General features: G+C 41.4%; 2 protein-coding genes across 4 annotated transcripts in view; one reads left to right on the top strand and one right to left on the bottom strand.

Moving 5' to 3' along the window:
* GGPS1 (geranylgeranyl diphosphate synthase 1) lies at positions 1-21,952 on the bottom strand. 3 transcript variants are annotated; one of them, XM_036379881.2, is made up of 4 exons: positions 21,678-21,952; positions 17,798-17,890; positions 8,909-8,979; positions 1-5,207 (listed from the first exon to the last, which is right to left on the bottom strand). In XM_036379881.2, exons 2-4 carry the CDS (start codon positions 17,862-17,864, stop codon positions 4,446-4,448), a joined length of 900 nt encoding a protein of 299 aa, XP_036235774.1. In that variant the 5' UTR covers positions 17,865-17,890; positions 21,678-21,952; the 3' UTR covers positions 1-4,445. The 3 variants fall into 3 exon arrangements, with proteins under 3 accessions (XP_036235774.1, XP_036235773.1, XP_036235776.1); XM_036379880.1 differs by lacking the exon at positions 21,678-21,952 and adding an exon at positions 21,563-21,662; XM_036379883.1 differs by lacking the exons at positions 8,909-8,979; positions 21,678-21,952 and having other exon boundaries at positions 17,798-17,878.
* Positions 21,953-23,530: 1,578 nt separating this feature from the next.
* The window catches only part of ARID4B (AT-rich interaction domain 4B), an 87,381-nt gene continuing 83,504 nt past the window's right edge, over positions 23,531-27,407 (top strand). Inside the window, 2 exon segments of the mRNA XM_054514300.1 lie at positions 23,531-23,697; positions 24,103-24,164. Of these exon segments, the coding sequence (XP_054370275.1) occupies positions 24,159-24,164 (6 nt within the window). The 5' untranslated portion in view covers positions 23,531-23,697; positions 24,103-24,158.

The raw sequence follows: 27,407 nt of genomic DNA, 5'->3' as shown, positions 1-27,407 counted from the left end.
TCTGTTTTATCTGTACCTTTAATAAAATCTTTAGATGATATATGCGAGTTACATAAATAATTGTCAGAATAAATAATTTTTAACTTAAGTATCTCTCACAGTCTGTTTGGGATGCTCAGGGAAACTAACCACACACTTTAGCTTTTCCTAACTAAGCCAAGTAAATTCTGTAAAAGAAGGCAAAATTACATGAGGCAGCCTTAGGAGGCCAAAATGAGTTTTCTTATTCTGAAATCCTTTCCTTGGCCTTTGTCCACCTGCCAGCTCTGGCATTCATCAGGCTCTTGCTGAGTGGGATAATTCATTAACCTGGACAAAAATTAACTTCCCTCCCTCAGGGCTAGTTAGTTAAGCTCATTCATAAAAAGACCTAACAGGCATTACCACCAAAGCAAAATGGATCTTGAAAGCAAACAGGTAGGGCAAGGAAAGTAGCTCAACCTACATGAGACAAAAATAATTTATGGTCATATAAGATGTTACAGGCTTCAGCTTCCTGGAAAAAAAGTTTCAGGCATTTCAAGGTTGCAGAAAATCTTGGATCAATCTTGGATTACTTTTGTGAAGACAAATTATGAGCCAAGATTCAACATTTCAAAAGTAGTCCCAGACTAGTATGTTTGTCCAGGATCAAAACTGAGTTTGATGGTATTATGTGTGCTTGGTATTAACAGCAGAATAGAAATATAGCTGAAAGAAGAATTACAGTGGAAGTACTGGGCAAATAATACAAAGAGCATAGTAAATACCAAACCTGAAATGTAAAATGATGAAGATGGGACAAAGAAGAGCAACAGATGCCCACATGGCTCTTGCACATGAATAAAAGCCTGGTGCAATTCAGTGGTAAAGGTGTATTAAAGTTCAAACCAATTTTTACATTAGAAATGCAAACCATCTCACAAACCCCACATTTTTATACCTTACTAGCATTTTAACAATAATTGAGGAAAACAGCCATTAATATAGGAAATTTCTATAGCACATGCAGCCAGATTAGGAAAATTACAAAAAAAAACAGAAACGAAGAACAGTCAACAGTTTTTTTCCCATTAACATTTCTATATTGTTTATATCAAGAACTGGCTGATACATACAAATTTGCTCTGAGTGGGTACCTGAACAGCCTGAGTTCAAAAGGAGAGGAGAAAGCTATCTTCTCAAGAAGGTCTTAACATGATGCAATTTTCATCACAATTGATGGGGTATATGTATAAACATAAGCCTACGAAAAAGCAAAGACAGATATGTCCCATCCAATGGCTGGCTACTCTAAGACAGATGACAGTACTCATTTACATCCAAGCAAGCACAAAATCAGAAAACAGACTGAGGTAGTGGGAAATGCTCCAGACTGATGAGTATTTGCATTTCTCTTAATATGAACTGCAAGAACTAAATCCCCAGGAAATGCACTGATAACCTGATCAAAGTGCAACTTGCTGGCAATGGTAGGAAGATAAGGGGAATGATTCTGGCTCAAAGGGACTGACATTGAAACCAGCATCGCCTTTGTTTCCCCGTGGGCATCTCCACTTGCAACTTGGATTGCCATTCTACAACAGTGCATATTTTATGAAGATCAGGAAAAATCTCTACTCCCTGTGTTGTGGAGGCATAGCAACAGAGGGACACTCACACAACTGTGCAGTCACAAGAACTCCCATGCTGCTTTACAGAAGGGTTTTTCTTAACACTACTTAACCTCAGGAGCATCACTTAATAGTGATAACATCGTAAAGTTAACACTTAACCAGTGATAACCTTGGAGGATATCGATGAAAATGCACAGACTGATCTTACGGCACCAAATATAAAATCGACCTTGACTAAGAGACATCATTTCTACTGGCATTTGGTACTTAAAGATGCTCTACCAGCTTAACAGATGAAGGGGAAATATCCCAGCCTCTTCTGACTCCCAAATACATCAAGAACAGCTCTCACAATCCTGTTTATCCTAACCTAAGTGAAGAGCAACGATGTGGGCCTTTCCAGATATGCCTTCAGCATATGCTTTGAATGCTGACATCAAACGCCTTGAAGGCAGAAGAGGGAGCTGCATGGCCTCTTGTGACCTGGGAAAAGAAAGCTGGACCAACTGTTCCCTTCTTACCCATTTGTGGTTTAAATGGTATGCAACTGGAAAAACATCTATGTACCTACTCCTAATGAAGGCACATGCCACAAGATAGAGAATTAGAATAAATACTGGGGTGAATTGCCAGAATGAAAAAAAGGAGCAATGACATAGCAGAAATCTCAGATGGTAGAAAAGCTTTATACAAACAGTAAGAAAAGCTACTTCATTATGGAAGTCTGATTGTACAGAACTGTTTACATCCAGCAACAGAACAGAAATGAAATGGCACTAAGTGCACTTTGCATTGTGTTGCAGTTACAATATCCTAACAGGCACAAGGATACATTTCACAGTAAGACTAGGAGATTCTCCTGACAACAATAATCTTTTCAATGCTTTCCCCTATTCAACATTAACTGCAGCAGTGCTTAGAAACTTCCAAGACATGGCACAAAATAAATGTAATTTGCTGCAGATAGTATTTTCACATAACACATTAAAAACTTACAGGCTTACTAAGCACTGCAAGTTATGAAAAAGGAATAACAATTCTCTTTGATTAACATTAAAGACACCTTTCACCAACTTTAAGCTATTCAGTCCTCGCAACCAATTCCATTCACTGAAAAGCCTATTATTCAGTGTCTAATCAAAGATTTCTCCTCAGCATGCAGATGAAAGGGACAGGCTATCATCCATAACTACATAATATTTCAGCCTGAAAGTAGTCATCCCCAATTTTGCCATGTTTGATCACTTTCAGAAAGATATAAAGGCTGCCCAGGAAAGACATTACAGCAACCTTCTTCAGTTAGTTTTCTCAGTGGGCCGAGATCATAGCTCTCCCTGTTTTCCAGGTGCAATAAATGAACACCTGCATAAAACTATCCTTTAGCCATCAGAAGCCAAGAACCTCTGTCCATTTCAGAGTATGCTTGAGCTAACACCACAGCTTATAGCACCAGTCCTACCTTTGATCCACACCATTACCTTGCTACCCCAAGGCAAAGCTTAATATACCTGTGAATACTAAGGGAACTGAACCTGATTAAAGCCAGTCCAGGCAAGAAAAAAACCAAACATATCTGCTTACATTTTATTAACATATATATATATATATATATTTATACTTTATATATATATCTCTGAGCAGAGAACTTTGTTACTTATCAGCCCTACCCCTAAATCTTGCTCTCAGTCCCAGTTCTATTTTGGTATGTCTATAATTTTAAAGCTCTATTTAAGCAATTAACAAAACTGAAGTGGTATTGTAGCTTGTAAGACAAGATACTGTACTTTGTTTTAAGAAAAAAATTACAGCTCTTGTCTCTTTCAAGAGATACAGAACATGCCTCTAGACAGCAATTCAGGATAGGAATGAAATATGAATTATGAATAAAGTCTTGGAGGAGCCCCTCAATTATAAGCAGAGATTAAAGAGACCAGCACCAATTATGGTGTCCTAAAGTTACCTGGTATGAATCCCTTTCCATTTCTAATAGCAGCTCATTATGTTGCTATTTGCACTTACATATATGAGCTCTAATGCACAGACTTAAGTTTCTGGCTACAGAATGCTTGACAATTTCAAAATCTAAAACCAGGTGAGCAAAATTACTCACTACAGAGCTGGAATCAGCAGCAAATTTACACTTTGTTGATGTGATGAAATCTTTTCTCTAAGGTACTGCAAAATCTTTATCAAGTCACAATTTCAGACTGAGCATGTCTTATTTGCATATGAAATAGTATCTTTCATAATTCACATTCCCCTGAAAATATCCACAGAAGCTGGATAGGATATTCAACCTAGGACATAGTAAACTGATCCCCCTGATCTTCACAAGTCAAACTTAGAAATATCACACAATGTTATGTGCATTGTGGTTGAAGTACCATCTTTTTTTTAACACAAATTTTGGTTTACAAGAGCATTGTTTAAAATGCATAATATATACATGTCAACTTATGATTTAATTTATATACTTGCTATATAATTTATATACATGTTAACCTATGATTTAATTTAACACAGAATTTCAACCAAAATCCTTTCATAGCCTGGTTAGGGGCATGAGAGTTTGAGGTATGAAATAATGCCTGTGATTCTGTCAAGACTATTACACTTAGGTTCAAAACATGTTTTAGTTCTAGTACATCTGCTTCAACAAAATCAACTGTAAGCAGTTACAGTTAAGACTTTAGAGATAATAAGGTATATATTTCAAAACTCAATGACTAGTTATTTTTAACAGTAATTTCTGTAACATGGCTACAAGAGGAAGTTTTACATAAGACTGATTATCACAACTCTCCATCTGGTTATTCTCCCATTTTCAAAAGACACACAGAAGTCAATTTCTTAATTTTCCGTTTCTTTGAACATTTTGCTCAGCTGTTGAACTAGTGCTACAAGCTCAGGGTTTCCCCCAAGTGATTCAATTTGCTTATAGGCTTCAGATTCAAGCTCTTTCAATGTATTCCGAGTGTACTCAAAGGAACCAACATTTTCAAGGTAATGTACACAGTATTTTTTTATATCTATGTTCTCCGTCCTTTGACGTAAAATGTTTTGCACCTGAGTACTTTCAGGTCTTGACCAAATTGCATGAATGGTTGGGAATGAGAACTTGCCCTCAGTTAAGTCTTCACAAAAACTCTTGTTCTCGCTATATTCTTTGGAGTGCAAGTTGGCATAGTCATCTCTTATTTGGAAGAAGAGACCAAGTGTGTTAAGGAGCGGCTTTAAGTCCTTTTTATAATTTGAGAAGAGCTGCATGAGGCCTACAGCTAATCCGAAGAGACCTCCTGTCTTTTGCAGTACCATGGCTTTATACTCAGCCTCTGTAGGACAGGTGTACGTATCCCTCCAGTAAATATCCAAGCCTTGACCTTTATGGAGTTCCAGAAGTTGACGAGTAAAAACTTTAACAGCATCTGGATGATCAAGGGTTAAAACCTTCTCTAAGCCAAGAAAATAAACATAATTAGCACAGTTGATTACAGATGGAATTCCATAGATACTGTGTGCCACTGGAAAGCCCCGTCGTAGCTTTGAGTTATCTTCAATATCATCCACAAGGAGGCTTGCATTGTGCAACATCTCTGTCACTTCAATGATAACCTATGACAAGAAGAGACAAGTGTTAAGTCTGTCACTGTAATTTAACCATGACTTTTGTGAGACTATACTTGAAATGGATAATGTTTTAAATAACTATATTCTCTGTCACTGAGGTTCCTCTTCAGGCAACTTGCCTTTACTGTTAGTACAGATTTATGCTTCTCTCAACATCCAGTTTGCTCTAAGTCCTGGATCACATAGTCTTATGTGTAATGTTTTCAGATTCAAAGTTACTCCCTGAAGTGCTTCCACTTGCATGATCTTCACTGTTGCTACAGTTCTAAAAGAAGCCATTGGCTAGGAGTCATGGAATAGCTGTTATTAGAAACATGACTAGGGGAAAATTAAATAAACAGTGTTTTTAAATGTTTAGATTTACAAACCTGAAATCTCCCAAAGTCAGTTCTTGAGTGTCAGGTGTCATCCATTATCACATTTCTCTTGTGAACCATGTTTTGATAAGTGGAGAGTTCATGTTTCTTTTCCCACACTTTGTGTGGTTATATTCAGTACTGAGCTCTTAAAGTACAGACTATTCCCTCTGAAACATCATTTGGAAAATTCTTGGCAGAAAGACAACAGCCATAATTTCTTCTGAGAAGCTTCCTATACTCTGCTTGTTCCTAGGTAGACCAGTATCACACACCACCTGAGGTGTGCAATAAACTGTTCACAACATTAGGCTTGTAGCTGACTACATTTGAGTAGAACAGAACCTTAACAACTCATCAAAAAAAGAAGAGTTTTAACACTATAGGCTGCTTTTATTCCATAGCTGCCACACAAACAACAGGTACATTCAGCACCTGCTTAAATGGAAATAAATTTAAGCACATAAAACTGCACACTGTATAAACTCATGGCAAAACACATCTGATTAAGATATGATTTTAGAGCTAATGAACCAATTATACTCCTTAGCTACAAACATTGCATTCAGTCAAAATTGATCAAAACAACTGTTAAAAAACACTAAGACCACCATAAAATGGCAGCAAATATCTAGTATGGTCCTATTTGGTGAGTGCTGTAGACAAAATAAAGACTTTACTGTAAGCATTTTCTTGAGCACCAAGCCACCTGGTGTTTAGTGAACATTGTCCCAAAGATTAAAACTCACACTCCAGGAATTTAACCCCTTTCCCAAGATACAATTGCAAGAACAGCCTATTTAAACACTCATGAAACCAAAGGATAGAGTACTTACTGAAGGCAACTTTACACACCTATTTGTTTGAATAAACTTTTGGTCCATTATCTCATTCTCAGTACTATCAGGAACATTTCCCTGTGTTTTCTGTGAGTTTACTGGATAAGCCTATTCTAGTATCTCTCTTGCTGACCTATTTCATATCACTGGCAGTTTCATGCCCTCTTGCAGCTTCCATAGGTAAGGTTTAAAGGAAACAGTGTTTCCTGACTCTGTTTCTATCAAATTACCTTATGAACTTAAGATAGTGTCAAAAGTGCTTCCAAGGTAAAGGAAAGGTTTGAACAGTTCAGATATCAGAAAAAGATTATTTTAGAAGACATCAGGAAGTAGCCTGAGGAAATGAAAAGACTGGTCTCCATAATGAAAGCTGAAGACCCAGTAGAGAGTGGTATGTTTTCTTACAACCTACACCTATCTAATCAGTATCTGCTGCACTATCAGTCCAACACACAGGTTTCTTCCACCTCCTTATTTGCAACAGCTTTAGAACTTGCTTGACACTTGCTAGGCCATTTCAGTGCCTTCTCAGGGAGAAGTTCACCTGACAAACACAGTGCTCTCTAATTCGAGAAGTTGAAGTGTTTCAGTGCAGCACCAAAAGGGAACTAGAAATTCATCAAGTGTCGGGAGAAAAGATCACTTGGTTGGGGCAGAAGGTGAAACGGTGGCAGTTAACAGTAAAATAGACTACCAAGGAACCTCAATTGTAGTAGCCTCAATTGTATAATCTAAATAAACTACACAAAGACAAATAATCTAAGGTAAGAAAAAAGCCCCAGAAAGAATGCCAGAATTCAGATTTTTAATATAGGAAATACAAATAGCTGGAAATTAATCAGGCTGTTAGACACAAGGGACATCTTATGGAGATCATGAGAGAGGTCAAAAAGATGACCAGAGGTGGTCCTCCAGACTTCAACCATCCTTAGTTATTATAATTAGTACTAAAATGCACAGAAGCTGCATTAACTGCATCATGATGAAGACTAAAAGATGACAGGGTCTTGTTTTTTCCTGCCACTACAACCAACTTAAGTAGTAAAGGAGACATTAAAGCATTGGTTTTCTTCATAAAGACAATCAAAACAAGTGGTCCAAGTTTTCAGTAGCAGTTACGTGATCATCAGTTTGAAGTGACAGAACTGGTAACTTCTGTTCACACAGAGGCACTGCAGCTTTAGTTTATTATTAGCACTAAACAAAAATGGACCACAACGTCATGGGTGCCCAGCAAAAGAGCAGGAAGCAACAGTCAGATTGCAACATAAAAACCTTCTAGTTGAATAGAATGGAAGGTTTTGTTATAATGAGAGGGGGTCAGCATGAGAAGACAGGCTTTGGGAAGCTGCAGAAACCCCATCACCAGATTTTCAAAACTCAACAGGACTCCCAGAAGCCATAAGTAGCTACAGAGCAAGCTCTGCTTTAAGTACAGGGTTGTACTAGATAACTTCCAGAGGCTTCTTCCAATCTGAATTCTGATCTATGATATTAGATTAAACCCTTACATGCAATACACAGGTTGCTATATTATTTGTTTTATTTGGATGTTTGTCTGAGCACTAGGGTAAGATGTGTCTAGCTGAAAGACAGAATAAATTTTGCTAGACAGTTACACAAATAGGCTGAAAAATGGAAGAGTTGCTAGATTATGAAATGCAGCCTCTTAAACCACTCAAATCACTTTGCTGCCTAAGAGCTATGAAGTGTCACTTTTAAGCCACCCTAAAAATGACTCCTTCACAAATGCTAAAGATACTTCTGCCAACAATTAATGAAATTAACAAAGGACCAGTGGGATGTCAAAAACCACAACCAATTATATAAATTCCTTATATTACTTTGGACAAAAAATATTTTGCACACTCTGTAGCATGTAACAAAACTGCAGTCTAACCTAAAAAGGTGGATAACACTTCATTTGAAAAGCCACAGTGTTTAAATACACAGCCATGCATCTTGCACACTTTGTCCAAGAGAAAAGACAATGAGAATTCCTAGACAATCTTCCCATTAGAAAGTAAGGATTGCAGACTATATGATACATCCCTCTCAGTTTTAGGTTTTTAAAGTTGATTTAATTGCTGCCTTTGATATTCTTGTATCAAAATCTCAAGATTTTATTTTCAAACACTATTTTTGTGAAGTCTACCAGGTAACTGTCTAGCTTGTTTTGTAAGTTATTAAAAACTCAGTGTTAAAAACTGAGTTAAGTGGGTAACAATGATAGCTACTTATCTACAACTTCAAAGGTTGAACACTTGGAAGGAAGTAACTATTCTAGTAAGACATGGAAATAATTTCTTTAGTGTTGCATCACAGTAAAAGCTTTGCACTGAAGTTGTTTTCCTGAAAGTTCACTTCATATTCAGAAATTAGTGCATTTAAGATTTCTGATAATTTATGCTATGTAAGAGAATAATCTGTTACCAATGGTCTTGGAAAGAAAAAAAATTTAAAAAAAAATTTAAAAATAATTAGCCAGTACCTGTATTTTATCTTCCGGAACATTCAGCCAGTGATTAAAGGCCTGTGACAGTTTGGTTCTCACTTGCTTACCTACAATAAAAATATTATAGGCATTTATAAAAATGATAGAGTTCATAATTAGGCACAACAGTTTGTCTTAGCAACTATAGCTGATTCGAGACCTGATTAAAAAACTCATCAGTGTGATGACACAAAAGTGGAAAATATATCAGTGCATGACTTGTTTCCTCATTGAATAAACATCAGGTAGCAGCAGTTTCAGTTTTAAACACTTCTCAGGAATATTTAAAGCACCTATTTACAGGTTACTATATTTAGTTTTCACAATTTAATTAGTAAGGGATCCTGACCATGTTGGTAGCCTGTACAGATCAGCTAGTTTGCAGGGCATGTTAATTTTAAGATTTAAAAGTTCCAATTATATTTCATTCTTAGTTGAAAGTATGGGTATTTGTTGAATAGCTGTTTCTGTCAATTTTTAGGTCTTTCTCCTGTAGTATTATTCTTTACTTGTTACTGTAAATTTGTAAAACAGCAAAGTGACATTTCAAATACTTACTAAATAACACTAAACAAAATCTGAACAGAACATTGTGAACAGAATAGAACTTTCCAAGAATTCAGATATTTATCTTATACCCAAGAAATCTACCTACAAATAGGATTTGGTCTGCTTTGGTAAAATCTACTTTGTTGGAGCCAGACAGTCATCCTGTTTCATAGGAATTAAAGACAACATCAAATGACCAAGTTTAGTGTTAAAACATGTTGTTTTGTTCAATCCAGATACTTTCTACATGACAGAGTAAATTTCAATAGAAGCTAACCATATGCCTATACATTACTGATGTCTACTTTCTTTAGTAATTTGCTGGTTTTCATGTACAAATATCTATTCAGCATCTAGTCATGTTCAATATGAAATAAAGTTATCCCCTATCCACACTGAGACAATTCTGCTCTGAACTTTGAGAAGCTCAGCTATGTATAATATCTTGGAACAACTGCAAGAAGGTTTACAAAAACAGCCCTGTATATTTGTATATATAGCTCACATAAACAAGCATTTGGAAAAAGCTTTAAAATAAACTTCAAAGCAAGGAACCCATATTACTTGACTCAAGATGTACTGAGACATAACTGAGACATTCTGCAATACTAGTCCTCATGTTGATAATTCCATCTTGCCCACAGCACCAAAGAAATGTCAACATTTGAATCTCTCCCTAAGGCTTCTCTATGAGTGTGTAGCCAGCGCATACAGAACAGAATAATAAGTATGGGTAAATTCACTTGCAGTGATAGACCCTGGAGAAACTGGACTGAGAATTTTTCCCCTCCTAATTAAGTCCCCACCAGGTAAGCAACAGCCTTGTGGGTTGGGCTCTGTAGCAAGGGTGATAACCTTCCTCCCTGGATCAGAGGTCTGCACTTTTTGTCTCAGTTCTCCATGATTTCCACTGCTTCCTGTCACCACCATCTTCTGGTTCTCACTAGACAAGATTAACAAAATGGTTCTTTTTTCCCCCCCAGGAGCTCTGTCCTCTGTTTCTGCCACATGTGAACAGGCATTCTTACCTGGACATACACTGCCATTGGCTTGTTTTCTCCATTTTTGTTGTCTGTGCTTGGTTTTAAACACTAACAGTTTTCTGCAGAAGGGAAGGATTGTTTTGTCTTTCCTTGAGAATAACTGTTATAAATATTTGCCAAACTGTATGGCTTACCAGTTAAGGATTAACAAGTATTTCACCACATTCATAACGAAAATCAGTCAGAGAATATCACATTAAGGAACTGTACCTAATCTATACCTTATCTATAGCTGTTTATTCTCTTCTAAATTACTTGCATACAGACAATACCTGATTTTTCTTTTTATACTAGGCAGCTTAATCCTGTTTTTCTGAATGTGTCTCCTAGAAAATACACTTAAAGAATGCTGGATGTTCAGCAACAAGCATTATTTCATCATGAGGAACTTGACTACTAGCACGCACTCTAAATGGATTATAACATGCACAAAGGATTAAGTCACTTTAGTTCCTTGGTACAGGCAGCATTTGAATTGTTAGACTTGTCTACCCTGACTAGCAAGGTTTCCTAGACACTGATTACTCAAGGAAAAAACACTACCTGTATAGTGAGACATCTATTGTTCCTTTTATAGATGCAGATTTGCTTGTCTTCTAAAGGAACATTATGGCTACATAAATGCTATTTTATCTGATTCTGAAGTCACTCTCACCCGGTCTATGCAATAGTACAGCAATTTTCTGTACACACAATTTATGCCTGCAGCCATATTGTGGTGGCAAAAGACCAAACCCCTCCAATACCTGTCTCTAAAGCCTGGATGCAGAAGATTCCGTTCCTTGCCACATCCCTCCTCTCCCCAGACTAGACAAGACAACAATACAGGGACACTAGGACATTAAAAAGAGCACTGCCAGAATTATCCAGTTTCTTCACCGTCACATTGCACTGCTCTGTTAATTATTCTAAGCAGGCTATTGTAAAATGGAAGAATAGAGGTCTAACACCCAAAATTAGAAGCTCTACCTACTGTATAGAGCTATAATAATAGACATTACTGCACCAAGCTTTTATCAAAGCTCTGCTAAATGCATTTGGTTTGATCTGCCTAAGATCCCAAATTATTACCCAAATCAAACAGCAACTATGGAAAGCTTTTCTCCTTAGTAATGCTGGGTGGAAAAGGTGAGAAAAACACTGAGAAATTCCTTCTACAGCTAAGAATGTTAAAGCTTTATCCTCCAAACAAATATCAAGTTAGATTAAAGATATTGTATTGAGGACACTCCCTCCTCCTCTTCAGATGACATGCTTCTCATCTAAAGGAAAAAATCAACCTACTTACTCTTTATATACAGACGACTTCTTCTGATAGGGCACAGACCCAAAAACTAGAGACCTCCATTCTGGACAGGCTCCTGGTTAGTATTGCTTCACTTTTGCTGTATTCAAGTAACCACAAATTTGCCCTTAAGGCAGCACCCCACTTACAGAGAAGGCTCATGAAAGGGCTAGAACAGCATGGGAAAGAGCAGAGGGACTATTAACCTAGCCCCCATTACAGCTAATTCAACTCATTAGCCCAGCAGAGAACACAGCTTTTTACTAGGTTAGCTTTCTGCCAGCTTTATGTACTGAGTCAGCTCATGCAGTGGATCTGCCACAATCAGTACAAGGTGAGCAGGAGATGATGAGGATCAGGGGAAGGGGCATTGCCCTTCTGGAGGAAGAAAGCTCTTCTATTACCTGAACTGTATTGTACACTTGCACATTTAGCTGCATCCTCTGATGGATTAAAACTAAATGGATAAAGTCTCCAGGCAGACCTCTCCCAGCAGCCCCAAGAACACTACAAACAGCATAAGTGAACTGCATGAAGAGAAGCAGAGAGCAGGCACATACACTTTTAACCTTGTGCAGCTACTTGTGATGGAGGTCACTGACAGAATTCTCTAGCATAACTCCTCTGCTCAAAATAGGGTTAACTAGCCCAGCATTGTGATCCTGATTTGTGCCTTGCTCCTTCTCACAATCCTGAATGTCACTATCCCACGGTTACTGCAACTAAGGCTGCCTCCAGTCTCAATGTCCTAACCACTTTTCCCTTCTATTTAAGTGGAAGCCAAGCATAATGACTTCCTACATCAGCACCATGGTCACCTGTGTTAGCAAGAGATCATCAATTCATTCCAGAGACCTCCTGGACTGCCTGTGTCCTGCTGCGATGCTTCTTCTACCACACTGTGAGGTAACTGAAGTCTCTCATAAGAATCAGCACCTGTAAATATGAAGCATTTTGCAGTTGTCTGAAGGTCTGACCTGCTTCTTCCCTCTTAGGGGGTCTGTAACAAACACCCACTATAATGTCACTCCTATTGATCTGCCCTCAAAACTTAACCTGTAAGCTCTTAACAGGCTCATCTGACTGAAGGTAAAACTCCATGCAATTCAACTGTTCTTTCACATAAAATGCAACTTCCATTCCTTGCTACCTCAGACTGTCTTCCTAGGCCATCCACATGCATCTATTGCAGCACTCTAGCTGTGTGTTTATACCACAATAAATTTGTTGCCCTACAGCTGCATCCAAACTCTACCTTCTCGCTTTTACTCCCAATAATGTATGCATCTGTATAAAGACACTTCACAGAAGCATGCTATCCTGCAGATCCCCAGAAAAAGGAAGAGCTTACCCTATCAAGTTCTGTTTGTACTTCCTTTTTGGAGTGCTGGGATGATTTGCCTTCAGATCTGATCTATAGATTACTAAGTGTCTTGTTCAAATCAGCCTCTACACTTTGTTTGCAAGTTCACTAATTCCTTACTTGACTGTGTGCAGTCATTTTCTTTTACTATAATCTCTACTTTTGCCCCGACTTGGACAGGTGGATGCTATCTCCTCCTGGTAGTCCTTGCTCTGCAAAGGAGGTCTCAAGTCTGTAAGAGCCAAAGCTCTTCTATCAGCATGAGCTGTGAAATTAACTAGCTGTAGACAGGCAGTATCTGTTTATTCCCCCTGATGGTAAGAAGGGGGTTGAGAATCACAGAGAAGACCCACCTGGCTTCCTGTGGCCTTGGCCCTCATTCCAAAGGCCACATAGTCTTGCTTGATAAGCTTCAGGCACCCCCCATGCTATACCCATTAGCATTCAAGTAGAAGAACTGTAAGGTTAAGTATTTTAAGCTGTAAGGTTAAGTATTTAAAGGTGAAACATACCTTGGCAGTCCTTCCCTCACATCCCTATCAGGAGTATCTAGAAGCAGCAAACCTCCCTAAAACAAAACCACAAGCCTCTATTCCTCTACAGGAGTCAGTCTCTCCACTATCTGCTCAGTCTCACCACTTGCTGCTGCCCTAGGTGATGTTTTGATGTTTGTTGTAGAAAACCATAGAATCATTCAGGTTATAAAAGGCCTATAAAGAGCATCCAGCCATGTGTCCTCTTTCAGTGCACTGAACCTATTTGGCAACTGCACACCTGTTCAAGGAACAGGAATCTCTCTCCTGGTGTCAGAGGCCACCAGCCTTCACCATGGCGGGAGTATCTATCTCCCAACCTGATATGCAGAGACTATTTCTGCCCCCCCGTCAATATACCTGGAGGTTTCAGATTCTTGAATCTGTAGAGTCCTGTAATTTTTGTTATTTATGATGCTGTGCAAGCCTGCTGACCCCTTTCCACCATTCCTTTGCTTGGTGACATAGGTTTTCCACAACTACACACCTTTAGGAGCAGGGACATCACTTGATTACAGCTAGTGGGTGCCCCCAGGCATCCCTGCAGCTCACAGTCTAGAGAGGTGCAGCCTCCCTCAGGAACTTGGCCCAAGCAGAGGCCTCTGATCTGCCAAGGGTAGTTGTGCCAGTGGTAGGGATCGTGGCCTGTGGTGCTTAACTCCTTCACCAGGCTGATCAAGTTCAACAACCCAGCAGAAAAAGCTGAACAACAAAGCCAGTCTTGACTGTTTAGCTTGCTAAACAAAAGCAGGAAAGACTGCAGCCAAGACCAGCAGGACAAGAATGGGAAGATGCACAGTCATGAATGGGATCAGAATCTGCCCCTTTCAACAGCAAGCTATTAACCATATCAGTTTTATGACAACTGAAATTCTATATATTCCTTAGTGCTGCAATATCACCTACTGTTGTTAACTCAGACCCTTAAAAATAAAAGATTCACCATGTGTGTGAATTAAGACATTTTTGGAACAAACCTCAACAGAATCTTTGAAAGTCAGTCCTGCACTTTATGATACTAAGTGAAAAAATTGAGATTAAGCAGATAATAGATTAAGCAGAACATTGCTAAAAACTAGTATGGCAATGTTCTACTGCAATGAAATTTTACAAGAAAAGTTACTGTTTCAGAATCTATGTTCTTCTCCCAAGCAATAATTTCTGCTCAAGAAGGAAAAAACATTAATTACCACACTAAACATTAATTACCATACTAGTAGTTAAAATAGCACCATACTAAAAATCCCTTAAGCCTAGTAGCTTCCCTATCCTAGCACTGTTTGAAGTCAAAGAAACATACAAGGTTACTTTAAGTATCACCCCAAGAATGTTACCATCAAAAGTCTTATTTCAGCAAGGGAAACAGAGTAATCAACTTCCTGTACTAAGTGGTTAATACTTCACAGTTATAAAAATTGTGTTCTTACACTATTGACAACATTAGCAGGCTTTTTCCCTTCCCTGCTACCAACGTGAATACAGTTATACAATCCCTTTTTATGCAAGCAAACTTTGATATGCATCTACATTCATTCAACCATAGGTTACTAAACTGCTTGGAGAGTTTAACTCGTCTTTCAAGATAAGGAAGTGGACTGCTGTAGAGCCATAGTGTACATATTTGACACTCAGCCAAGCTTTCTGCAAAGCCCCTCTGAGCTCAAACTGATCCAACAGAGAAACAGCTTCTTGTTCCTGTCGCTGTGCCTGCTCACTAACAAGACAAGAGATTAACCAGGCAAGTTTTTAACAGGTTAGTGATTGATACTACCTAACAATTTGATTAGCAGGCTCAGAACTGGCACAAGTTAAGCAGCAGGAGAACACTGCCAGAGACTAAGAGGATAGAATGAAACTGCCTCTTTCAACAAGAGCCTCTTGTATTAGCTCAGGCATCTCATTTGAGCTCCACTCTAGGTAGAAACAGCATCTGTAAGCCCATTTTTTCCACCCTTACCGAGCACTGGTACTCACACTGACTCCAAGATTCACACATGTAACTGGCTCCCACTGATCTGTACTTGGCATAGCTGACCTTATGCAAAGCCAGTGCTTCAAACACAGTAAACACAGTTTATTTATGACTGGGAACCCTCACTGCTTCACCTGTTCCTCAGTACAAGCTTCCCACAGGTACACCACTTTCACCTGCCTAGTTTAAGAGAAGTTCTCTCTTCTGAATCACACCACCACTACTGCACAGAGAGCAGTGTATCTTATCTCTTGCCTTCCCCAAAACATACACTAAATTAAAAAGAAGTCGACATGGTAAAGTGGACTATCAGATTTATGATTCTTTAGGAGGACAGGATCTAACACACCTGTACTGTCAGTGAGTGTAGTGTTACATAAGCCACCAGTAGAGAGTTATTACAGTTGAACTCACAAAGCAAAGGAATTTAGCCACAGGAATCAAGGTGGGAAGGGTAAACATATTGCAGATGCATCATTTAAAGTGAAAGGTAACTGAAGAGCTTTTAGTCAAGCACTTCTCCCTATAGAAGATTTTTTGGGCACTTATTGGGTGTTGTATGTTTCCTACTAGGAAGCTGAGCTTTTCTTCCTGGTATCTACAATAGCTTTAAAAATAATTAGCAACTAAAGATGCAGAGGTGTTGCAACATTCCTTGGTTAATGAGATAATCTAATAATATAAAACGTAGACTTAAAGATTATGTTTGAGGAAAGCAAATTTTTTCAGGACCAGGGCTTAGAAAGCTCTCTGTAATATCACAGACTCACTCTCAAGGTAGTTCTCTAGAAAGACCACCACCCAGTTCAACATAGCCAAAAGGAGTACACATGAGGAAATGGGAAACAAGCCTTCTGGCATTAAAAAGGCATGCAACTGCCAAATTCTTTGCTTTTCTTAGTTTTCAACTTGGTGCTAACTGCCAAGTTAAATGAAATCACTAATGTTGGCAAGAAAATCCTGGATATTTGTAGCAGTTAATAATGAAATTCATTATACTCAGGTATAATGAATTAGGACTCTGAGGACCCACCCTACTGATATACAGCTCTTGCTAGAGATGGGCAAAAGCCACTTAGTACTCTGTCTGTCTAGACAGAAGGTCTTCTACCCTAGTCAGATATAATTTTCATCAGAAATATTTCCTTAATATTTACCCAAATTTTCTATCTTCCTTAACTCCTTCAGCAGGCAATATAAGCTGGACAGAGGGCAACCAGGCATTTATGCAGTAGTTCCAATGACAAAGTTGTTCTGCCACTATTTTTACAAAATTAGTCACTTTGATAGCCTGTATGGTCTTTGTTACCCTTTAGGTGTACAAATAAAAGTCACAGCAATCTGATTGTTTAGTCAAAGAGGCTTACATGGGGCATATCCATACAGCAGCTTGCTTTCAAACTGCCTCCTGAATTCTGCTATACTGTGCAAGACTGAAAACTTCATGTGAATGTATTGCTGGTGACCTGATAGTACACAAGGACTGGCTGAACCTCTGACAGGTGAAATAAGCCATGAATAGGGACAGCTGAAATTGGCCATAAGAGCACCTGTCTCTACAGGCACCAAGGAGAATAAATTACACGAGAGGAACAGGTTAATGAAAACCCCCAAAGAACAACCCAGAACAAAACCAAACAAAAACCAAAACAAATCAAAAAACCCAAAAAATCTCCCAAAGAACCCTAACCAAACAAAAACCCTTCAAACACCACCTCTCCCCCTCAACCAAAAGAAAAGCCACAACCCACTGAGTTTAGTACAGGAAGCAAGTAAAGAACAAAATATTGTCAGCCCTGAGTTTAAAACCAGGATCAAGTCTTCAGTACCTGCCTTTATCCATTTTTAAGTCAGCTACTCTGGAGAACAGAGTAACTGCAATATTACTTAAAGTTGCAATATTAATGTGGCAATATTACTCCAGACACAAGAGCTATTGTACCAATCTCACAAAAAGAAAGGGGGTTTCATAAGAGGAAGAAAAGAACAAGTAAAATAGAAACATGGAAAAGTATTACTTTTTATTATTCTTAAATCCACAAATCAAGAATAGAAAAACTTCTTGGCTTGTGCTTCCCAAGACGAAAGCTGCTATAAGAACAATTTTGATACTTAAAACAACACAATACAAAGAAACTTGCCTGGTAGTTGAAGCAAATACTGGTATGGCTCTAGGATTCTTTTAGATGTTTCATCCATCTCATCCATTTCTTTCTTTCCAAAGATGTAGTTCACTGTTAAAGAAATGTTATTAACACTATTTAGATTTAAAAATTTGTAAGTAAGCAGTAGATGCATACAACTAAAACGTCAGCTGACTTGCAGGTTAGGCACAAATATTCCAATCGTTTCATACGTCATTTACCAAGGAAACACAAAAAAATATAATACATGCTAAATACAGTTTAATTAATCATGAAGCTTAAGCCAACTCCTAGACTTTGTTTACTTTTTTGTACGTAGCAGATTGCTTAGGTGATGAAGTATTTAAAACTTTACCATTCAAAGCTCCACTGCAAATCTTTAAAGACACTCATACAAAACCTCACACAGCTAATCTGCTAAATGCTTTCTCCATACATTCGATGTTTCAAAAGAGCAGAAAATACAACTCAGACCAAGGCAACCTAAAGCAGAAGAATACTAGCTTCAGTCTTTTGATATAATTCCTCAATCTTTTGTTATAAGTCAAAATAGAAATATACCATTTTTCTACCACTGTTCAAGCATACAGAGAGCTCTACACACTTCCCATATGCCATAAATGTAATAGACTTTTGTGAATAATCTTTTAGGATCCAAGGCCTACAGAGCTCAACAATTTTTTATTGATTAGCTTCAAGTTGCATACTTCAGGTCATCTCCATCTGCATTTTTTTTCAGACTGCTTTCTGTGATAGATTTACTATCCTTTCACCTCTAGCCTTCCTTACTGCACTGCAGATGCAGCAACTCAAAACAATACTTCTCATGTAGTTTTAAGACAGGAACTGCAGCAGTAGCATAAAGTCTCATGCTACTTCTCAGATACTTTGCTAGTATCCTGCAAAGGATTTATTTCTTTCCTCCTGGAGAAAGTGAATAGTTATGTAAATTAATGTCCCAATTTTGGCTAGAATAGAGCTAATTTTCTTCCTAGTAGCTGCTGCAGCACTGTGTTTTGGACTCTGTGTGAGAATATGGTTGATAACATACTAATGTTTCAGCTGTTGCTAAATAATGCTCACTGTAAGTGAAGGAGTTTTCAGTTTCCCAAGCTCTGCCATGGAGCAGGTGCACAAGAAGCTGGGAGAGTATAGCTCAATCAATTCCTGTCTATTCCCATTGCCACCTTCCACACCCACAAGCATTTGTAGCAGTCTGTGCTTGGAGAACTGATCTGTGTTAATAACTATTTTCCAAGTTTAAGTATAGATCAACTCCTTTATTTGCTTCACTCTGTGTGTTCATCAAATATATTGGCACTTCAGGGGCAAGAAAGGCTATTTAACCAAATATAGTTGTCAACAAAATGCTCGTAAGGCTGCACCTTTTGGGAAAGCTTCACATATTTTCTTGCAGTGACACTGTGGTAAGAAGTACAGCCTCTCCATCCTATCCATGTGCCAGCACAACCAGAGGTCAGGCCACACACTAATCAAAATCAGATTTGACATCCTTGACTCCTTATTTTGTTGCCAGCTTGTTGCTGTAACTGAAGTGCTTTCAACCAGCACTGCCACTGAGAGACAGCTGTCAAACTGTACCCTCACATATAAAGACTAAGTCTCAAAGGACTTCAGTGAGGAGGTAAAATCAAAGACTTTCAGATTCTACCCCCAGATGTTTTAAGCAGAAAGAATCTGGTGGAGATAGATATAAGGATATACTATCAACCTAACAACTCCCGTGTGACCATTATTTGTCAAAAAGCCACACAGACGGTGACAGAATTGAAAGTGCATAGCTATCCAGCTAGGCTGAGAAGAGACATTAGGATTGGAAGTGTTCTCCTAGAAAAGCTCTTGCTTAGAAGTAAATGTTAAAGCTCTTCCTCTTCCCCCAGGGAATTAGGTCTGTTGCTCACCTGTAAGGCAGTAAGCCAATATTCAGAATCCCCAACTAACTTGAAATTCATTAGTATTGTACAGCATCAACGTAAATATTTGCATCTTTCTGCACATAACTAATAGGAGTTCACCTGAAATACTAAATATCAGCAGAAAAATAGTCAGGTACTTCTGCCACAAGTACAGAGATTCTTACTTTTTTTTCTTTTAATAAAAGGCAAAAAAGATGTAATGAACAAAAGTAACTAATCTCAAATCAATATAATTAAAATTTTCTATACTACTATTATACCATTAAATGAAATTCTAGGTAAATTCCCACCAGGGATTTACCAAGGGAAAAAAATAAAAAGTCTGATTATTCATCAGACAGCTACACATTTAACACACCCACTGGCACATAAACACTGAACAGAACCTCCCCCAAACTTATACATAGAAAGGGACCCTGGATAAAGAAACGTGTAAATGAAATTCATTACAAAAGCCTCTAAGCAAAAATACCATGATACCACATGTGTAATATTATTGCTCTTTGCACAAAATTATCACATACAGCACACTTGGGAAATGCCTGATATTAAGGGTTTCCTGCTGAGGTGACTGACCAATTTATTATGGAAGTTACACTTCTCAGTGATTTACACACAAGATCTCAAGTCACCATACCCCACTAAAAAGTAAAAACCAGCAGTTAAACAATAAATGAAAGGCTACTAAAAGCCTTTTGTTAGTGAAAGTGCAAGACTTGATTACATCTATGCTTATTCATAGGATTAAAGCAGTTAAGGCCATTTTACCTTATAAACCAGCACACAAACTTACTGCATTTCAATTCGTATGTATGACAAAGTTAATTTTCCAGTTATTTCTTATCTTCACACAGGCAAAAAGAACAGCCACACACAACAGAGAGCCCAAACAGCTGCCTTTTGGACTGCATCAAAGCTTATCTCTGATGACCTCTTTGAAAACACACATGACACTAGGATAAGATGGTGATGTGGATCTCCATAATGTGGAACTTCTCTAAAGGTATACTTGAAGCTGTGATCTGTGTCTAGAACCTTTCTAGAAAGGATCAAAGTCGATGATTAATGATGATTAATTCCAGGCCAAATGTCAAGAAAAAGTTTCCCTTTGGAATTTTGTAAAACAGCTTCTCATGCTACCCTGTTCCATTCCACTCTGCAGACCTTTCTTCCCCTCCTCCCAAATAGGGAGAATAGTCTGAAATAGTCCAGGTTAAATATACAGATGGTATTTTAAAAAGTATCATCATCTCAGGGGCTGCAGTCATAGTGTAATTACAGAGAAAATAAGAGACAGCTACCAAAAAAGCTAAGAGCTCCAGTATAAAATGAACCATTCAGAAGGTTCTCAAATCAGCTCCATCACAGAATTTAGTGCACTGAGACACTGGCTTCGTTGTAACCAGTGGGGGGAAGAAGCCCCAGATAGGGGGAGCAAGTAGGAGTGAGAAGCAAAGTTTCAAAAAGAATACACAGAAAACTTAGTGAATTAATATCTACTGTTTCAAACAGAGACTACCAGAAGTCTTAATCCAAATGCCACTGGGACACCAGTCCACATTCCCATTCTAATTAGCAGAGTCCTGTTTATAACCCCTCCCAGCTGACACCGAACAACACCTCGCTTCCCGCAGGTAGAAGGGCAGTGGCAGACCACACATTTTCCCCGAAGATGCAGCTAAGTAAACAACAGCTTTCCATAGTACCATTCCAACACTAACGTTAGAACGACACGAGCACCCTACTCCTGTGATCGTGGTTCCGTTTTAATGGGGAATTCCAAGAAAAATTGAGCAGGAATGCTGCAGAAGCCCGAGAACAATACCTTGGCCGCCGAAGTCCCGGCCCGCAGACAGGGAGGGTCTCTGAGCTGCGGCCTGACCCGCAGACAGAACATGAGTCGGCAAAACCCGCAGCTGGAGCGCTCCGTTAAAACTCACATTTCACAGAGAACACGAGGCTGCTGCCGCCAAACTCCCGCCACAGCCGGACCGACGGAAGTAAGGTTCATTTTTTTCGGAGTTCATCGCGACAGGCGCAGCCTCCTCAGCTGCCTCCAGAACTCCAGGACGAGCGGGCCCAGCTCTTCAGCGCCATTTTAGGAGATCGAGAGCCGAGGACGCATCGCTCCCCCCGCCCGCCGTCCACCCCCATTTTCTGATCGGCGCTGTCGGGCTCGGCCGCCAGGGAGGGCCGGGAAGCGCCGCCCGCCGCCAGCCCAGCGCAGCCCCAGCCCCGGAGCGCTCTGTCAGTCACTCCGCCCGCCCCGGCGACCGCCGGCACCGCCCAGCACTACCGGCAGCTCCCTTTCCCCCGGCCCCTTCCCGGGCAGCCTACAAGCCCCTCCTGGGCGGGGCGGCCGCAGGACCCGCTCCCCCGCAGCCGGGCTCGGGCCGGCCTCTCCGAGAGGGGCGCCCCCTCTCTCTCCGCCGCCCGGACCCCAGTGTCCCCCCCCAACCCACAGCCAGCTAACAGGGCAGCCGACCTCGCCTCACCGCTGCCTCCTCCTCCTCTACCGCCGGCAGCCGGAACCCCGCCCCTGAGCAGCCGCCGCTCCGGGAGTGGCGGCGCTGGCGGCGGCAGAGCCCAGAGCGGAGCGCCGCCCCCCCTCCTTCCTTCCGCCCCGCCGGGCGCCACCTTCCCCTCCTGGGGGGAAAATGCGCCACCGAGCGCCCCCCGCGCACGCGCAGGCCCCGCCCCCTCGGCTCGTTAGCTTTCTCCGGAGTGCCCCGCCCCTCGTGCGCGGTGCACTCTGGGAGTTGTTGTCCCTTGAGCTGCGCAGCGCTGCCTGCTGAAAGCGCTACTAACAACGAGCAGGACAGCGTTCCCCATGAACACCCTCGGCACCGAGTCTCAGTTTCCATAGAAGTGGAGAAGAATGATGTCAGTATTTCCGACACGAAGGCCAATCGGGCCGCGGGGTAGGCGGGCCCTGCGGGACACGGCCCAATGGGGGAGGTGGAGAAGGGGGCGTGGCCGTTCCCGTTCGCCCGTCAGTCAGTCATCGGTGCGGGAGGGGGAGGGGGACCGAGCCGTGCAGTCACCGCCGCCGGGGCCGCGCAGGACGGATCGGCCCCTCCGCGCGCCGTGCGGGGCCGCCGCCAGCAGAGCCGCTGCAGCAGCGTTGAGCGGGGCCGGAGGTGCCCGAAGCTGAGAGGAGCCTTCGCCCAGTTCCCTTCCGTGCCCCCCGCCTCGGGCCGGGGGAGTAGCGGGCGGGCGGGCGGTCGCAGCGGAACAAAGGTGAGGGCGCCGAGCCGGAGAAGGAGACCCCATGCCCTGCCGGCGGCGGGCGGGGAGGCGGCGGGGGGCCCCGTGGGGGCGCGGGGCCGGGCGTGCGGCGGCGAGGGAGGGAGGGGGGCGCTTGTTTTTCTCCTGGTAGCGAGACTGCGGCGGGACTCGCCGATGCTTCGTCTTCCCCCCCCCACCCCAAACACCCAGTGGCGGGCCAGGAGGAGGGACCGGCGGCTTCTCCTCCAGCCCCTCTGCCGGGAGGGACGGAGCCCCCTCCTCCACACTCGTACAGACACACGCTCCGTGTCCCCGCCGAGCAGGTCGGGCCCCTTTCTCCCCGCCCCCCTCCCTTCCTCCCTCCCCGTCCCCGCTCCCTTCTTTTCTTCTTCTTCCTTTTCTTCCCCTCCTCCGCCGCCTCCTGCCTGCTCTCCCTCCCTCCCTCCCCCCGCCCGGACCCGCTGCGCCGAGCCGGGGAGTTGCGGCTGTTGCTGCCGAAACTCCTGCGGCGGAGTCAGCGCTTTCCTTTATTTAGGGGGGGAGACGGAGGGAGGAGGAGCCGCCGCGATCCGGAGCCGCAGCCCCTTCAAAAGCGTGTGTGTGTCGTGGTGGGGGGGGACTGCTCCCGACACCCCGCTCCACCGCCGTGCACACGGGCACTCTTCCTCGTACAATGGAGGAAGAGCCTCCCTCCCTCTCTCCCTCCTTCTCTCCGCTCTCCCTCTCCCCGCGGTAAAGCGAGCAGGGGGGTGTTCTCTGCGCTGGGACCCCCGCGGGTGCCCTCCCGCCGCCCGGTGCCCGGGGAGGGGGCGCAGCGCCCCGGGGAGGCGGCCGGGGCGCCTCCCCCTCCCGCGGCAGCCGGGGGTGGGTTGTTGTTGTGGCAAGTTTCTCCTCCTCTGACAGAAATGGCGTCAGTGGCAGCGAGTGTAGGGGAAGCCGCGGCGTGTGGGAGCCGCGGGGGGAAACGGCGGCCGAGGAAAGAGGGAAGGGGGTGAGCCGCGGGAGAAGGGGGGACCCGGGGAAGGAAAGGGGGAGTATCGGGAGGAGCCCAGCGCCCCCACCCGATGTTTGGCTCCCCTCCCCCCGCCCGGTGCGAGCGGCTGGTGCGGTGCCTTAGCGCTTTGTTTTAAATTCCAGGTCCAGCCTCGGCCGCTCAGCCACGATCGAGGCTTTTACCGCAGCCTGAGCTCATCATGAAGGTAAAACACTCGCTTGTGTGCCTGGGAGGGGAAGGGAGGGAGGGTTGCATGGAAAAATGCTGTCCTATCTGTCAGTCCATCTGTCCCGACCCCGGAGCGAGGCTCGGTGCTGGTGCAGATCCAGACTGCGGGCAGCTTCGCCCCCACTGCCGTGTTTCGGTGCCTTGGCTTGTTTGCTGATCGTGGGGCGGGCTTTGCTCCGCCGCGTTATGCTGGGGGAAGCTGTAAGTTCCCCGAGCCGGGGCTGTTCTCCTTCAGAAACATTGTTTGTAGGAGAATAAGGACATGGCTGCCTAGGCTGAGCTTGCTTCATGGAGGAGCAGGGCACAGTCACCCTGCTCGAGAAAGTAACGTTGTGGGGGAAATGCTGCCTCTACAACATTGTTTACTTGAATAGAGGGTAGATTTACTTACTTTCTATTCGTCAATAGGAGTTTTGTTGAATGAGTAATCTTGATGAGAGCGGGGAGGGTGCAAGTAAGCGATTCTCCGCAGTGAAATGATTGCTGTAAGGTGCAGAAAGATTTTCAAACAGGTTCTAATTTCCTCTCGGTGCTGTGTAGTATTCATGTACCTCACTGTCATGCATTTTTCTTCTCTTGGACCTTTCTAGACTATTTATGTTTGGTATATTATGCAAGCTAAATAGCTAAAAAGATCGTTTTGGTGGAATTGAATGATTTCTTCTGCATGTGGGCAAGAACTGTATACCTAAAAGTAGTTTTTAACAACTGTGTTTGTTAGGGTTTTTTTTTACCATTTTGCTGATACGTCTCGCTCAAACTGCCGTTTGTGTTACTGTCACCCCTGCGTAGTTCAGCTCCCGGTCCTGCTGGGAAGCAGTAAATCTCATTTCAAAATACTATAAATCTTAGAAAAAACAATTGTTCCAAACCTGTGATGCATCAATTCCTTGGTATTTGTTAATATAAAAGAGCAGTCTGTATGTGGGTTCTTCTACTATCAAGAGTTTTTGCCTACTGTCTGGGAATAAGTATTATGTAAAGTGTGTACCTAGTACTGTATTCACTGCTAGAAATGGTAAATGAAATACACTCTCTTAATTTCTAGATTGATCTGACTTGCTGAGCAGTGAAGTCTTTCTGTATAGCTGTTAAAGGTTTAGCATGTTTTTTTTTTTACTTTGGTGACTTTATGGCAGTGTTTCTTAAAAATCACGTTTTAATTGCTCTTTGATTTTTCTTTAGCAAGTGCTAAGATATAAAATACTGCACACGTCTGTCTTATTAAAAGTAAACTATTTATGAATTTACAACAATAGGCTGTTGAAGTTGTATGATAGGGAGCTTTCCAAATGTGGCTCGTTGCCTGGTGGGGATACTGGAGATGGAAGCAAGATAAATAGGAGGCAGTATAGGGAGCTTTTTTCCCCAGAAGGAAAAAACACTTATTTAAATGACAGTTAAATTTACATATGTTTCTAATATTCTTTTTCAATGTAAACAAATCTTACAGTTACCATAGAGATTAGGTTCAGATACTGAGGTTTTAGAGCTATATTAATATGTAGATAGACAGCTGGGAGCATGAGGAGGTCAGATCACAAGTAGAACCCAAAGTGTTCTGTGAAACAGTGATACAGATCCACTTCAGGCTGAATTGAATGTATAACAGATGACTAAACTTAGACCTTCAAATACAAAAATCTGTTAATAGACCTGTATTTTTTTAAAAACCCTCAGAGCTTACTTAGTCTTCAGTAAGGTTTGTGCTACTCTTGCATGTTTATTTTTAAAGTTAGGATAAATTCTGTCAGAGTGTTCAGGTGTTAAGTTTAAGTCTGTAGCTTTTGCAATTTGCGTGTGTCTAGTGTTAAACTTACATATGCTTGAGATAACTCCAGTACTTTATTTACTGTGCCCTGTAGTGTTAAGGGAGGTTAATCTGTAAGTCATTACTTTGAAGCTTTAGTTATTACAGGGAAACTTTTAACAGTATTGTGGTTCCAAAGAAATTTCTAAGATTCAACAACTTAACCAAGATTATAGGAGTTATACAGTGGATCAGTCCTTCTGGCTGGCTTAAATTTGTAATTTATTAGTTAAGCTTACAAGGATACAAGCCAGTCCAATAAGAAGCAGTAAGGGAGAATGCTTAAGAGAATTATTAGCTTTCTGTTTGTATTGCTTCAAGGTAACACTGACTATATTAGATCAAGATACTGTTAAATTTGACTGTATATTTCTGTGCATTTATTTTTTAAGTTATCCAAAGAGCAAGCTCTTTGGATACTCAAGGACACTTCAGCATGCAGAGGATTTAATGCTTTAAGACCTAGTCTTGCTTAGGGTCTGCTGATGCAGACTTGCTTCTTACTGCACGATAGAGGCCTCTGTTTTGATTTATGCCTTGGTGATTCTTTCAAGTGCAGAGCGTTGTGGATTCTGGTGCACAGAGCCTTAGAACTGGATTCCTTGTCAGTACCTTGTCTCTTTATGTGAACTTGAGCAATTCAATTAGCTTTACGGACTCCTTTCTCCCACCTGTGTGGTATGGATAAAATGTTGATCTTTCTTTGTAAAACACAGTGAGGTATATTTAGGAACAGCACCAACAATTGTATTGACACAAAACCGTAAGTCACTTGTGTTCTTGCATTTCGCAACGCTTTGACACAAGAGAGGTACGCTGCCTACTAAGAGATTACCAAAGCTGTTGGTATAATTGCTCTCCTTGTAATAACCCAACTTAATCCATGGAAATAAAGCCCCTCATATAAACCAGTAACTAGCCTATCAAGTAGTCTTCCCATGGACTGCTAAGACCACTTATTAAAGACTTTTGAAATACATCTTAAAAGAAGTGTTCAAGTCTTAATAGAATTATGCTTGTTATTGTGATGTTCTACTAAATCAGGCTTTTTCCTGTGTTGATTTACCTCATATAGTTAGTACAGTTGTGTAGATAATGGCTAGGATTGCTTGCACGTTGTGAAGTTTTTTTGTTGTTTATTTAGCACGTTTTGTACAAGGCCTTTTTGCATTAAGTGTGTGTCAGAAGAATGTAGAATCTGTTTGATGATTTAAAAAGTATTTGCATGCCATCAAATGACTACTTACTAAGTAGGTAGCAATATATGTAAAAGCATTCTTATAGAGTGCTTTTTTTTTTAGCTCCAGAATCGGGAAATAAACTCCCTGAAAGAAAAGTGTCTGCTTTTAAAGAGAGAAATAAACAAAAGCTTGGTTTCACCAATGATTTGTACTAAGAACTGCTGCAAAT

Source organism: Molothrus ater, chromosome 3, assembly GCF_012460135.2.
Source record: "Molothrus ater isolate BHLD 08-10-18 breed brown headed cowbird chromosome 3, BPBGC_Mater_1.1, whole genome shotgun sequence".
Classification (NCBI taxonomy): Eukaryota; Metazoa; Chordata; class Aves; order Passeriformes; family Icteridae; genus Molothrus; species Molothrus ater.
This window is presented reverse-complemented; position numbering and strand designations above follow the sequence as displayed.